The 15,022-nt window shown below is 45.2% G+C and overlaps 1 protein-coding gene across 6 annotated transcripts in view; it reads right to left on the bottom strand.

Annotated features, from left to right (window-relative positions):
- akap6 (A kinase (PRKA) anchor protein 6) overlaps positions 1–15,022 on the bottom strand; it is a 1,059,704-nt gene that overhangs the window by 174,337 nt on the left and 870,345 nt on the right. For all 6 annotated transcript variants that reach the window (XM_072488434.1, XM_072488451.1, XM_072488470.1 and 3 more), the window contains one exon: positions 14,750–14,974. In XM_072488434.1, the coding sequence (XP_072344535.1) occupies positions 14,750–14,974 (225 nt within the window). The remainder of the gene's footprint in view (positions 1–14,749; positions 14,975–15,022) is intronic.

Genomic DNA, 15,022 nt, shown 5'->3' with positions numbered 1-15,022 from the left:
TATATCTTCGTTTGTAGGTTAAAGAAGGTGGTGAGGGGATGCTTCCTTCCTCAGTTCTGGCAAGCTATTTCGGATAAAAGTGCCTAAATTCAATTTCCTAGGAGGAGAGCCACCTGCCGTGCGTCCGCTCAGCACATCCCTGTCACCGGAGGTCAATCAATGTATTTCTAGCTCAATGGGTAAGGCAGCTGGTCCTAGCTTCGGATTTAGGGCACAATTCTCCCAAAATATGTCTAAGTGTGGTCTCCGGTGGGAAACAAGAGGCACGATTCACAGGAAGAATTTCAAACTGCGATCTCGGGCGCGTTTAGTGACAGCTGCAATGCTGAGATGCTATTCAACAGCACTTCGTCATTTTTTGGACCTTTAGGAGTTTTGGCCCTTCAAGGCCACACTTGGATATTTTTCCGGTACTGGGAGACAAACTCACCAGCAGGACTGGCTCCTCAGAGATATGGGCGCCATTTTGAAAGGCTGCCCTGATCTCCAGACCCCCCCCCCCTTTCCAGAAACCCCCTTCACCCCTCGAGTATGTAGCCCCTTCATACTCCTCTCACCCCCCCCTTTCATGGACATGGCCCCCTCAGGTCCTGACCCTAGGCAGTGACATCCTAGCACTCAGGCACCTTTGCACTGCCAGCCTGGCCATGTCCACTCGGCACCTTGGCAACAAATTGACATAAAATTGTATCTGCATTTAAAATTTTAATTATTGTAAAACATGCCTTGTTGGCACTGCCAAGATGCCTGGCTGGCACTGCAAAGGTGCATGGGTGGCCAGGGTACTACCCTGCCCTGCCGCAGACCACCCAGGGGGCTCTAATGGCCTGGGAGACACCGAGGTGCCATCACGCCTGGTCCACGACTGTGGAAACTAGTACTAAACGGCACCCGGTTGAGGTCTCACAGGCGTAGCAGTTGACTCCCGGCGCCTGGTGAATGCGGCATTAGAATCTTTAAATGACTGTAATGGTGGGAAAATCACACCCAAGTGTGATTTGTTTGGAGCCAGGGGTGATTCGCGCCATGGGGCCGGAGAAGCCGGCAAGGCCAGATCCTCAGGCATCAGTGTGTCATTTTTATAGGGTCCCCTGATCTCAGAATAATACTGCAACCCCTCCAAATCGCTGGCATGGCCCCCCCAATCACAGGCAAGGCTCCCGCCCCCAATTGCTGGCAAGAGAGTGACACTCTGCTTTGGGTTCACCAAAGGTGCGCACTCTTCAGGCTCCTGCGCCCTTCCTGTACACCCGTCAGTCCGTACCTTCAGGCTCCACCCCTTGGCAGTGCCAACCTGGCACCCAGATAGTGGCAGCCTCGCCCAGCAACGGTGCCGAGGCAGTGCTGTGTTGGCATTGCCATTGTGCCCTGGGCAGGCACTCAGACAGAACACTTGGACTTTTTAGGAAGGACTTTGGAACAGAGGAAACCCCAGCAGAAAAAAATGCATTCAGGCAGAGCATCAGCTCATTCTAGGAAGCACTTCAGAACAAAGAAAAAAACCTTGATGAAAAAACAACACCTGCTCAGAAGAGGAAGCACTTCAGAGTTAATGGATGGCAAAGAGCTGTAAAGACAAATTAAGTGAAGCTATCCTTTGAAATTGCCTGGGACTGTCAATCAAGAGGCTTGTAAGAGGTAAGGATGGCAAATTGAATGTAAACAATGCAGTTCAAAGCTTTTAAGCTTCTCAGCAAGTCCAGAGGCTTGAAAATGTTAAAGGGGAATGACATTGAATGTGAAGAAGAACTTCAAATGTTTCAAACACATCAAAAGGAAGACTTTTACCTTCATCTGACAGATCTTTGAACTTGACATGCTGGGAGAGACATCAAAGATTTTCACAGCTGCACAAGGAAGACTTTTACCTTCATGTGACAGATTATCGATATTGACATGCTGGGAGAGAGTTTAAAGGTTTACAAAGCTACAAAGGGAAGATTTACCACATTGCCCCCATCCTGGGATAGAGCCCAACCTGTGCCACTCCAGTGCAGCCCAAGCCCTCCGACCCCCACCTCCCTTGAAGGACCCCCCTCGGCACCCTGAAGGTATGTGTAGAGATGGTAATCACCCTTTTGCTCCCCCTCCGGACCCTGGCACCTGGTTCCCCCCTTTTAAAAATCAACAGTGATACATGCCCACGGCACTTCCAGTTGGAGGGAGGCAGGAGCATCTTGGGAGGCCACAGCATTCCATTTAAATCTTGTGAATGAGATTGAAATGGATGCAAATGAATTCTGATCCGGTTCTCGCCATTTATGAGTGAGAACCTGATCTCGCTGGGAGACCTGCAATGGGTTTGAAGCCCGATGAGAATCCCATTTTTGGCCTCATGCCCAATTGATTAGGCCAGCGGGAATCTCAGCTAGTGTTAACGGATCCAGAGAATCGGACCCTTAAAATGGGGTAAATGGGACATGTTCCAGTACAAAGAGAGCATTTAATATGATTATTTTTAGAATAGTTATAGATACAAATAAGGTATTATCAAGCATAAAAAATGCTTAACCGGAGGAGAAGCAATTTAGGCGATGTTAAAAAAGGTTCTATCCTGGAGAAATTTAAATCAAAAAAGTGTAAGCAAAACTATAATTAGCCGGTCTTCAAATAGGAGACAGTTAATGGAGGAGTAAACACATTTCTATGAGGAGAAAAGGAAGGACATCCCTAAATATTCATTTCATTTCATTTACATTTCATTTCATTTCATTTTCAAATATATAAGAAGAAAGTTCAGTAAGACCAGAAAAATGGGCCAGGGATCATGGAATCCCGACAGTGCAGAAGGAGGCCATTCGTTCCATTGAGTCAGCACTGACCTAGTCAGCACTGACACTGAAAGAGCACTTGACCTAGGCTCACTCCTCCACCCCCATTCCTGTAACCCTGTGCATTGTTCATGGCCAATCCACCTAACCCTCACACCTTTGGACTGTGGGAAGAAACTGGAACAACTGAAGGAAAGCCTTGCAGACACAGGGAGAAGATGCAAGCTCCACATCATGATGATCAAATAACCCATACCCGTTTGTTGCGGTGAAGACAGCTCTGTACAAGACAAATTCCTCACAAGAGCAACACCATTTAAAGCAAGCCTGCAATACTTAAAAGTCAGCATGCAGTTCTTAAAGGGGAGATACATTCTGGCTGCAGTAGGTGCTGGAAGTGGCTGGGAATAGTGCCTTCTTCTGGCAAGAAACATGAATATGAAGAAAAGTTGCAGAGAGCAGTTTCCAAGGTTCTTTGTCTGAACCTTGGTACAGAAGGTGTTCAGGAGGAAAGATATGCTCTACAGGGGGCCAGGAGGCACTCCAGACAGATTCTGAGAAGGCAGTGGTTGCAGATAGCCATCTCCATCAACGCTAAAAGTGTAGCTCCGAGGACCAGGATGCAGTGCTGCAAGTTCAATGACCTCAAACAAGTGGTCAAAGTCAGTGAATACATCTTCAAATGTCAAAACCTTAAAAACAAACTGTGAGCCTCAGATACTGCTCCAATCACTACCACACCATCACTCACCTACCAGAAATCTCTATCAACCAGGATTTGCATCCATACTGTCACCTCACTCTTACACACTCAGCACTGCTGCATGCCTCACACCCACATATCACAGCTTGCACACAATGCCAGCTATTAATCTATGACAGCCACATCACTCACACACATTACATCGCCCTCACAGGCACACTTGTTCTCCCTCCCAGGACAAGGTGGTGCATGACCTAAGGCAACAGCAACTAACAGTCAGGTGACAGACATGGATACAAGACCACACCCTGGTGAATGAGATGGTACTGCCTATCATTGAAGCAGCTGGGACAGAGACCGTGGCCAGCAACGGGATGAAACTATGGAAGATAATGGAATGTTCCGACCTAATCCACTTTCTCATATTCCTCATACCCCCATCCCACAGAAGCTGCAGATGGCTTAAGCAAGCAATTCCAGCTCTCCTTGCTTCTTCACCATAATCCTACCTTTGTGCTTTTTTTCTTTTTGGATACCCAGTTTTGGTGTTTAGCCAGGCAATGAAGTCCAAGAGGAACAGCACATTGATGGTACTGAAACACTGCTATTTAATCTTACATTTGCAGCCACCAGCTCAGATACAGGCACAATACATTATTTCCAGGGTAGCATATTCGCAGGATCTGCATGTGGTGAATCACTGGACGAGACAGGTGGCCGGGATAACAAGAGGAGTCAGCGTCAGGGTGGACACGCGGATGGTAACGGGTGCCAACTCGGAGGGGGAAACACATGTGGAAGTGGATTGCAATCGCGTCCAGAGTAGCTGGGGGAGGTTCAGGGGTGACAGAGGGAATAGGAATGGTGATATTCCATAGAATCCCTGCAGTGCAGAAGCAGGCCATTTAGCCCATTGTTTCTGACCCTCTGAAAGAACACCCCAACTAAGCCCTATTCCTCCTCGGCCCTATTCCCCCACCTAACCTGCACATTTTTGGACATTAAGGGACAATTTAGCGTGGCCAATCCACCTAACCTGCACATCTTTGGACGGTGGAAGGAAACCGGAGCACCCGGAGGAAACCCACGCAGTCACGGGATACCCTTGGCGCGATATTCCAGCCATGTTGCACCGGGAGACAGACTGAGCAGGCCCAGTGGGAGAGGCTGAAATCGGAAACCAAGCCGGGCGCCAATCAGTTTCCGATCTCACAGCCAACTCCCGTTGGCAAGATGTAGATCCCACGGTGTGGTTTGGGCAGCACGGTAGTACAAGTGGATAGCACTGTGGCTTCACAGGGTCCCAGATTCAATTCCCCTCTGGGTCACTGTCTGTGCGGAGACTGCACGTTCTCCCCGTGTCTGCATAGGTTTCCTCCGGGTGCTCCGGTTTCCTCCCACAGTCCAAAGACGTGCAGGTTAGGTGGATTGGCCATACTAAATTGCCCTTAGTGACCAAAAAGGTTAGGAGGGGTTATTGGGTTACAGGGATAGGGTGTAAGTGAGGGCTTAAGTGGGTCGGTGTAGACTCGATGGGCCGAATGGCCTCCTTCTGCACTGTATGTTCTACATTCTAAACCAATAATCACTAATTAAGAGCAATCTCCATCCCATTAACGAGATGGACCCCCTATCGAGTAGCCTCCCGTGATCTAACCACCTCCCCAGCGAGCGGTCACGTGGGCGCTATTTATTACACCTATTTTAAAACGTAAAGCTAGCGGAATGGTGCTGTGGGGATCCAAGGAGGTGAGTAGCCATCTTCGGAATTGGGCTAGTGAGGGAAGGGGGGTGGGAGGGGGGGCTCGGTTGTTGAGAGGCCCTCCAGTGTTGAGGGTGTGTGTCACCCCTGGGCTGGGCGGGGTGGGGGGGGCAGGGGGCGCTGCACCTGCAGGTCCGGCATGCCACCCCCCAAACCAAAGAGGCAGCAGCCAACATTCCAACATCCAGGGGCTAGGCATCAGCACTGGAGACATCCCGGCGTCCAGAGGGTGGGTGTGTGGACCAGGGAGTGTGCATGACAGCTACATCCTGGAATAGTCGGAGATGGCTGGCTTCTTAAAGGGACAACCCAGGATGACCTGATGGTTCTTGGAGAATAAGGACCTGGCTTAGGACCTGACGAACGTCAACGACCGAGGTTTGTGTCTCTGCGATGGTGGAGAGTGGGGGTGATAGCCGTGACATGATGATGGTGGCATCATCGGAGCTCTCTGCCAAGGTGTTCTCTTGAGAAGTCGGGGAGGGGTGGGGGGGTCGTTGGCCTGCATTACGGAGTCCTCAACCGTCGGCTGTCTGCTTGGATCTTCGGGTGTATTTTGAGCCCTCGTTGATTCTCCAGGGTTCTCCCAAGCCTATTCTCATAAAGTCTTCTCCCTCCATCCCTTTTCTCTAATTGGAGTCTGTTTCTCTGCTTCCCTCTTTTATTAGCTTCACTGTTTTTGTCCCTTACTTCCTTTTGGTACCTCACCCTGCCCCTCTGCCTTATTTATCTCTCTGGTGTTATGTTCTTGCACAGAGACAATTACTGACAAGTACTAAAGAACATCTAGTCCAAGACTCCTGTGTTAATCAAGAATCTATCCAACTCAGCCTTCAAAGTATTCAATAACCCAACCTCCACTGCTCTCTAGGGAAGAGAATTCAACAGACTAACAACCTTCAGAGAAAAATAAATTTCCTCATCTCCATTTTAAATGGGACACCCCTTATTTTTAAACTGTGTTCCTAGTTCTAGTCTCTGCTACAATTGGAAATATTCTCTCAGCATCCACCCTTTCAAGTTTCTTTGGGTTCTTACATCCTGAGAGCAGTGATGAAAGGTTATTTTTCAGATTGAAGGGTGGTGCTCCCTAGGGCTTGGTATTAAGGGGCAAAATTCTCCTACCCGCCCCGCCACATTTCTGCCCCGACCCGCCGGCGGGATGCTCCGTTACACCGGCCGGTCAATGGGGTTTCCCATTGTGGGGCAGCCCCACGCCGTCGGGAAACCCCCGGGCGCCGGCAAAACGGAGACTCCCGCCGGCGGAGAATGACGCCCATGGTCTCTGCTCTTTTTGGTACATATTTATGACTTGGACTTGAGAACACAGAGCATAACTTTAAAGTTTGTAGATGATGCAAGACTTGGAAATGTGGCAATCAATGATGAGAACATAGAAAAACTGGTCAATGGGCAGACTCATGACAGGTGAAATTGAAGACGTAACCGTGATGTGATTCATTTTTGTTTTACGAATAAGGAAAGCAATATAAACTTTTTTTAAAAATTAAATTTAGAGTACCCAATTCATTTTTTCCAATTAAGGGGCAATTTAGCGTGTTCAATCCACCTACCCTGCACATTTTTGGGTTGTGGGGGCGAAACTCACGCAAACACAGGGAGGATGTGCAAACTCCACACGGACAGTGACCCAGAGCCAGGATCGAACCTGGGACCTCGGCGCCGTGAGACTGTAGTGCTACCACTGTGCCACCGTGCTGCCCAATATAAACTATATTAAGCAATATTAAAAGAGTGCATGATCAAAGAGACAGAGCATTTGTCGCCAAATGTTTGAAGGTGGCTGGACAAGTTGAGGAGGCTGTTTAAAAAAAAAGTATGGGATGTTTTGCTTTATTAATAGGCACACCCAGCACAAAAGTTAAGGAGTTATGCAAAATCATAATAAGGCACTGGGTAGGCCTCAGCTGGCGAACAGTACAGAAAGAAAAATAAAGAGAGGGAAAGGAAGACTGGATAGAGAGAGATACTATAAAGATTTGGAACGGGCGACTAAGAAAATAAAAAATTGAGTTAAATAATTTGACAAGTTTTAAACCTGTGAAAACAATTCACAACCTTGTTGCTGGGAGGATACTTATGCTTTCAATTACTAGATTTAACTTCCTGTAGTAAGTTAAGTAGGTAACTAATGTCCAAAAAGCAGCAAATTCATGAAAGTCACAGGGAGGTTAAACCTGAGGTAAATTTTTCACAAAGCAAATGAAACAGTTGCGCAAATTGGTCAGCAACTTGTGGTGATTCACAATTCACAAGGTATCGCTCTTCCTCGCTTCAAATTGTTGGTCAATTTCCATATTAATAAAAAAATGTGTATTACTTAGATGCTGTCAACTTTCAGCAAAATCTCTCCAGTACAATTATCAGGACATGGGTCTTCTAGCCCTTCAAATCAAGCACAAAGTGCTCTCAGAGGGTGTGCTGGGAACATGTTGGAGCAATGCAAATGTCCTGGGCCCAGTGTACACGTTGCAAATGCAGAGGTCCGCTGAGGCCATCAAGCACCCAACAGAGTTTGAAAGAGAAAAACCAGCCCTATTGTGTCATTGATTATTCAGAACCTCTTCCAGTTAAACATCGGCAAAACCAAAATCATTCTATTCCTTTAAAGGAAGGAACAATTTGCATTTATATAGCATCTTATTATGTCTTTCAGGATATCTTAAAACGCTTCACAACAAATTACTGTGAAATGCTATGTATTTGAATGCAGCAACCATTTTGCACAAAGCAAGGTCACAAAGAACAATGAGATGAATTGATCCATTAATCTAATTTTTGGTTGTGCAACTTGAGGAAAATATATTGTCCAGAACATCTGCTCTTTTTCAAATGGTGCCATGGGATCTTAAATGTCTGCTTGAATAGGCATACTGGATCTTATTGTACCTGGGATATGAGCTGCATTCATCAGATTAAATATTACAGCTCTCAGACTATCAAACTCGGAAAGGCTAAAATTATTTTAATAATGGATGGAATCTTGTGGAGACGCACGAGACCCCACGTCAACTCCTTTTGAGAAGGCCTGCCAATTTTGAGCCCCTCAGGTACTTAACAGACTAGCGGCGGGTGTTCCTCTGGGATGTTAAGCACGGGATGTTGTTTTCGCAAAGCTAATCGAAGAGAGGTGCAAATTGGCCAGAAACTTTTGGTGGTTCACAATTAACGAGGTATCTCTTCCTCAAATTGCTAATTGATTTTCACATTAATAAGGACATGTCACACAGCCTGGCAAAGTGATAATGTCAGTGGCCGAATAATCCAGAAGCCCAGACTAATGCTCATGGGTTCAAATCTCACCATAGCAATTGGTGGATTTTTGTTATCTGTTGGTTGTGGATCATTTGTAGTGCTTTTGCCTCCCAGTCAGAAAATGTTAGGATTGAGCCTCAATCCAAATATTTAAGATGCATTTTTTTGGGTGTTTTCATTTTCTTTTTAAAAATTTAGGCTACTCAATTCATTTTTTCAAATTAAGTGTCAATTTAACGTGGCCAATCCACCTACCCTACACATCTTTGGGTTGTGGAGGCGAAACCCATGCAAACACAGGGAGAATGTGCGAACTCCACATGGACAGTGACCCAGAGCCAGGATCGAACCTGGGACCTCGGTGCCGTGAGGCAACAGTGCTAACCACTGCGCCACCGCACTGCCCGATATTTAAGATCCATAACCCAGACTTATTGCCAGACTGGCTAATGTGTTTTTGCAACATTACACTAGTGACTACCCTTCCGAAGTGTTTTTCAACAAAGTATGGTCCAGATCAAGGACCCCACTGGTGGAAGTCCCATCTGCCAAGAGGCCCTGGCCAGTCAGAGGCCAAAAGCCCTTCAGTACTCAACAGCCCCATTCGTGAGACTGCTGGTACTACATCCACTTCAGATTGAGCAAGGATCCAAGCACAGATGAATGATGGTGGGGTTGGGATCACAGGAGTGGTGGGCGGGGGGCGGTGGTTAGTTTTCGCAATGCCCAGGCTCTTGATCAGGTGGGTATTAAATGGATTTGGGCACTGCTACTTGGGCCTCAACTAATCTATATCAATAATTTAGGTGGGGGACAGAGTATAATGGTCGGAATTCTCTGCTTGTCGGGATTCACCTTTCCCTCTGCCAGCAGGTTTTGTGGCGGTGTAGGGTGGTTTCAATGTGAAATCCCATCTCTGACAAGTGGCAGAGGATAGAATCCCGCCGACCGCGAAAGGTGCGCGGCTAAGAAACATGCGACTGGGCACCTGAGAATCCCACCCACTATACCCAATATGAAAACAGAAAATATTGGAAAAACGCAGCAAGTCTGAGAGCATCTGTGGTTTGAAAGAAGTGTAATATTGGACTCGAAACGTTAACTTCTGTTTCTTTCTCCACAGGTGCTGCCAGATCTGCTGGGTTTTTCCAGCACTTTCTGTTTTTATTTCAGATCTGCAGCATTTTGTTTTTATTATAATATATCCAAGTTTGCTGATGATACAAAGCTAGTTGAGAACATAAGCTGTGGAGAGGATATAAAGAGGCTGCAAAAAGATATAGACAGATTCAGTGATTAAGCAAGAAGATAGCGGATAGAGTATAATGAAGTGAAATGTGAAATTATCCTCTTTGATAGGAAGAATGTAAAGGCAGAATACATTTCAAAAGTGGAACAAATGTTGGTTTTCAAAGGGATTTGTCTGTACTTGTTCATGAATAACAAAAAGTTATCATAAAGGCATAGGAACATTGGAATTAAGAGCAGATGTAGGCAATTCAGCCCTTCGAGCCTGCTCCGACATTCAATCAAAGAACAAAGAAAATTACAGCACAGGAACAGGCCCTTTGGCCCTCCACGCCTACACCGACCATGCTGTCCGTCTGAACTAAAATCTCCTACCCTTCGGGACCATATCCCTCTATTCCCATCCCATTCACGTATTTGTCAAGACGCCCCCTTAAAAGTCACTATTGTACCTGCTTCCACTACCTCCCCCGGCAGCAAGTTCCAATCTCCGACCACCCTCTGTGTAAAAAGCTTGCCTCATACATCTCCTTTAAACCTTGCCCCAGGCAACATCCTGGTAAATCTCTTCTGCACCTTCTCCAAAGCCTCCACATCCTTCTGGTAGTGTGGTGACCAGAATTGAACACTATATTCCAAGTGCAGCCTAACTAAGGTTCTATACAGCTGCAACATGACTTGCCAATTTTTATTCTCAATTCCCCGGCCGATGAAGGCAAGCATACCACATGCCTTCTTGACTGCCTTCTCCACCTGCGTTGCCACTTTTAGTGACCTGTGTCCCTGTGCACCCATATCCCTCTGCCTATCAATACTCTTAAGGGCCATTTACTGAATATTTACCTTCCAAAATGCATTACCTCACATTTGCCCAGATTAAAGTCCAGCTGCCATCTCTCCAAGTCGCCAACTGATCTATGTCAAGCTGTATCCTCTGACGGTCCTCATTGCTATCCGCAACTCCACCAACTTTTGTGTCGTCCGCAAACTTAATAATCAAACCAGTTACATTTTCCACCAAATCATTTATATATACTATGAACAGCAAAGATGCCAGCACTGATCCCTGAAGAACGCCACTAGTCACAGCCCTCCAATCAGAAACATACCCTTCCATTGCTATCCTGTGACTTCTATGACCGAGCCAGTTCTGTATCCATCTTGCCAGCTCATCTCTTATCCCGTGCAACTTCACCTTCATGGCTGATCTCTTCCTGGACTCAAATCCAACTCCCTACCTGTTCCCCATATCCCTTTAACTACTTTTATCAGAAAAATATCTATATATCTATCTAGACTTTATTGCAACATAGTTGGAGCATAAGAATAAGGATGTCTTTTTTACAATGATATAGGACATTGGTGAGGCTGCACCTTGAGTACTGTGTACAGTTTTAGTCTCCTTATCGAAGAGAGGATACATGCCTTCGAGGGGAGGTAGGACAACAAATGTTCATTAAATTCATTCTTGGGATGAAAGCTCGGTCATTTGAGGAGAGATTGAGTAGAATGGACCTATAGAATTTACAGTGCAGAAGGAGGTCATTCAGCCCATCGAGTCTGCACCGGCTCTTGGAAAGAGCACCCTACCCAAGGTCAACACCTCCACCCTATCCCCATAACCCAGTAACCCCACCCAACACTAAGGGCAATTTTGGACACTAAGGGGAATTTATCATGGCCAATCCACCTAACCTGCACATCTTTGGACTGTGGGAGGAAACCGGAGGAAACCCACGCACACACGGGGAGGATGTGCAGACTCCGCACAGACAGTGACCCAAGCTGGAATCGAACCTGGGACCCTGGAGCTGTGAAGCAATTGTGCTATCCACAATGCTACCGTGCTGCCCTCTGTATATTCTCTGAAGTTTTAGAAGAACGAGTGGCGATCTTATTGAAATGTATCAAATTCTTCGAAGGCATGACAGGACAAATTCTAAAGAGGCTATTTCCCCAGATTTAAGAGTTTAGAACTTGGGGTCACCGTGTCAGAATAAGGGGTTGGCTATCCATGATTGAGATGAAAAAAAATTCAGAGAGCTGTGAAACGTTGAAATTCTGAACCCCATAGTATATTCAATTATTGAGTATTTTCATGATTTTTGGACACTAAGGTAATCAAAGATTGGGGGGGGGGAGGGTGCGAGGAGAAAGCGAAATAGATACAAAAGTTCAGTAATGATTTTATTGAATGAGTGAAGGCTGAAGGGACTTCAGTTCTAATATTTGCCTCAGATCTAAGCCAATTCCTGCACAATCCGGTTTGAATAATTTTGGGAATCATTTTTCAAGCCTCTCCTTTCCTTGCAGCAACATTAATTATTCACAGAGAGACACGCTCCTCTTCTTAGGCCAACAGTACTCTTAAACTACTTGCCAAGAGCAAGTGACCTGGGCTGACTTGTCTGTCATCGGGCGAGATTCCATGGCCTCCCCATGTCATGTTTCTTGGCAGCAGGAGGCAGCCCGCTGTTGGCCGGCGGCGGAATCTTCTGGTCCCACCGCTGTCAATGGGATTTCACATGCCACTGGGAAACCTGCAGCGAGGATGCGCTGAAAGATCCTGCCAGCTTGTCCAGCCAAAAGATCTCGTCCATTATCTTTCTGCCTTTGTGGAGAAGCTTCTAGGCTCTTTTCTATTGATTGTAGGCATGTTAGAAACTCCAAATTTGGAGGTCCTAGCTGCAAAGTTTAATCTCACATGGTATGAGTGCTGATATGCCAATGTGCAGCAACCCAATGCTGTTCTGATGGGCAGGTTTTATGAACCAGATGAGAGGCTATAAAATGTTTACATTTCACAAAAAAATGGTAGATCTAGTTATACTGGTAGTGGTGGAGGAATATTGATTGGCAGGTTATAGAGTGGAAGCATTCTATCATCCAATTTTATATTTCTCCAGTGAAAGTTGCATATTTGTGATTGTTATAACCTCCATGAGAACTATGGGGTAACCATTATCGATCTCCCCATGGGACTCGTGAAGTATGAGCTTTTCAGGTAGGGGACAGAGGTCACCCAGCTGGAGCTCATTAAAGATCTACACATAAAAGCCGGCCCAAGCAGGGCCCGGAGTTGTTGGTTGTCCCAACAAGGACTGGATTGGGAGAGAGTTACTGTTGTGGGCAGAGCATTGTACATAGTTCAATAAATCCTTGCTCCACCTACTGCAGTCTTCCTCAAGTTACTAAAGTGAGAAATAAATTAATAACTGTTGACAAGGTCCAGTTTTTGGTCAACATAGTCAGTTGTAATGATAAGCAATTCTGGTTCAATACGAATTTTTATAAACTTTTATCTTTCAAACATAATGGGCTGAATTCTCCGCTTCGCGATGGCGGCAACGAGAATTACGATTGGGCAGAGAATAGCCAGCAATTAAAAAATTGTGATTTGCGCCTGACACAATATCAGCCATGATTGAATGACGGAGCAAACTTGATGGACCGAAAGGCCTATTTCTGCTCCTAGGTCTTATGGTCTAATGGTCTTATGGAAATGTGAATCACATGCTATTCAGTCCTGGCAGGAACTCTCCCAAAAAGAGAATCCCGGTCCAAAGGCTACTGCTTCTCTTTTGCTTTACTGTAAGAATATGATGTAATGATTCATAAAGGATGAAATCACAAAGTTATAAAGGTTTCCTGAGAATGAAATTATTAGATGTACTTTTGAAGCTTATTGTATATTCTGTTTAGAAATATGCGAGAATACGGAGCCAAAATGAATCATTTTTTTTCTCTCTGTTCCTCTTTGTTTTTATTTCTATTATTTTCTCCCATTGCCTTGCACTATATTATATATCTTGGTCAAGAGAATGAGCAAGGAACTTATACCCAAGCTTCTGCTGATGCTATTCTTGAACTCATCTCGTGGATCAATGTCAGTGCAGTCCAGGATGACAGCTGAATAATTTCCCCCTTGTGGGAAAATAGCTTGCCTTCATTCAGTGACTACATCTAAAAATATGGCCAAGATTGACCCCTAGATGAACATTTTCATTGTCTTAATGTGAACTATTTCAGGATGGTTGTGTTTGAGTAAACATCACACCCCACATTAGATATATAAACTAACTTTTGTTCCACCAATTTGCTTGGTAGTCCTTGATGGAATTAAATATTAAAATTCACAGTAATGTCACCCACAAATAGGTTTCTATTGTGAGTGAGGCATGGAACAGATAGAATGTTTAGCTCTGTGAGGCAATATAAGTATAAAAAATCCATGTTTGTCATTGACAAAGTCTCAGAAAGGTTAGTTGTGTCAGGTGAATTCTGTGTGCCAATGTTGTACCATCGTTATTCAAGATCTGAATATGGTAGAAATATAGTAGTTACAAGGGTCCAGTTAGCTCAGTTGGCTAGACAGCTAGCATGTGGATCAGATTAATGGCAAAAGCAAGGAAATCGATCCCCTTTCTGGCTGAAGTAGACTGAGGGCCTTCCTCCTTGCTCTGCTGGTAGTAAAACAACACAGCACTTTGCTATGATTCAGTGAATAATCGCCAAGGACCTGCCTTTGGTCAGAGAGTTCAAGAAGAAGAATGACAGTCCTTGAGGAAAAAGAACTTCCCATTTCAATGTTGTTCATTAACATTTGGAATATTTTGTGCGACTGACACAAAGTGTTAATACATAGAGAACGATAGACTATATGAATAATATAGGATTTTGCTGTATTATGAACTGTTCAGGAAAACTTATCCAAAGCAGGCAAAAGGGATTTTACTGCAGCTCGTCTACTTTTGTCTCCCACTTTCAGAACAGAATTCCCTTAACAGGCATTTTATGTTACAATTATTCCGTTGCAAATTGGCAATGTGCTATATAATCCTCTAAAGTATGGTATTTGTTTCATCCTTTTCCAACAACTAATTTTATTTTAGTTTACTACTCGCTGCTTTTGTTTGCCATAAAGTATCGATGAATTGCCACGTGTGTACCATATAAAATGCATTAAATGGACATTATGTGCACTGCTACCTTAAAATACTGCAGTTTTTTCTGGACCTCCATTGTTCCTTCTTTTTCTTGCAGCAAGCAGGAATTAAAGATGAAAAGCTCAGTATCTCTCATCCAGCCTTTCAGCTCTTTGATCCTGACCTCCAGCTGCCTCACCAGGCTGCTGCTTTCAGGTGACAGAAGATCACATGTTCCTGCCCCACTTGGCCCCGCTACGATGTCCCGGGTCTTCTCTCCAAGTGTTCTCTGACACGGCAAAAGAGAAACATCAATTAGCTCCATGCACTGTGATTA

The sequence above is a fragment of the Scyliorhinus torazame genome, chromosome 2 (genome assembly GCF_047496885.1).
Source record: "Scyliorhinus torazame isolate Kashiwa2021f chromosome 2, sScyTor2.1, whole genome shotgun sequence".
NCBI classification, from domain to species: Eukaryota; Metazoa; Chordata; class Chondrichthyes; order Carcharhiniformes; family Scyliorhinidae; genus Scyliorhinus; species Scyliorhinus torazame.
The sequence above is the reverse complement of the archived record's forward strand: the minus strand, read 5'-3'. Positions and strand labels throughout refer to the sequence as shown.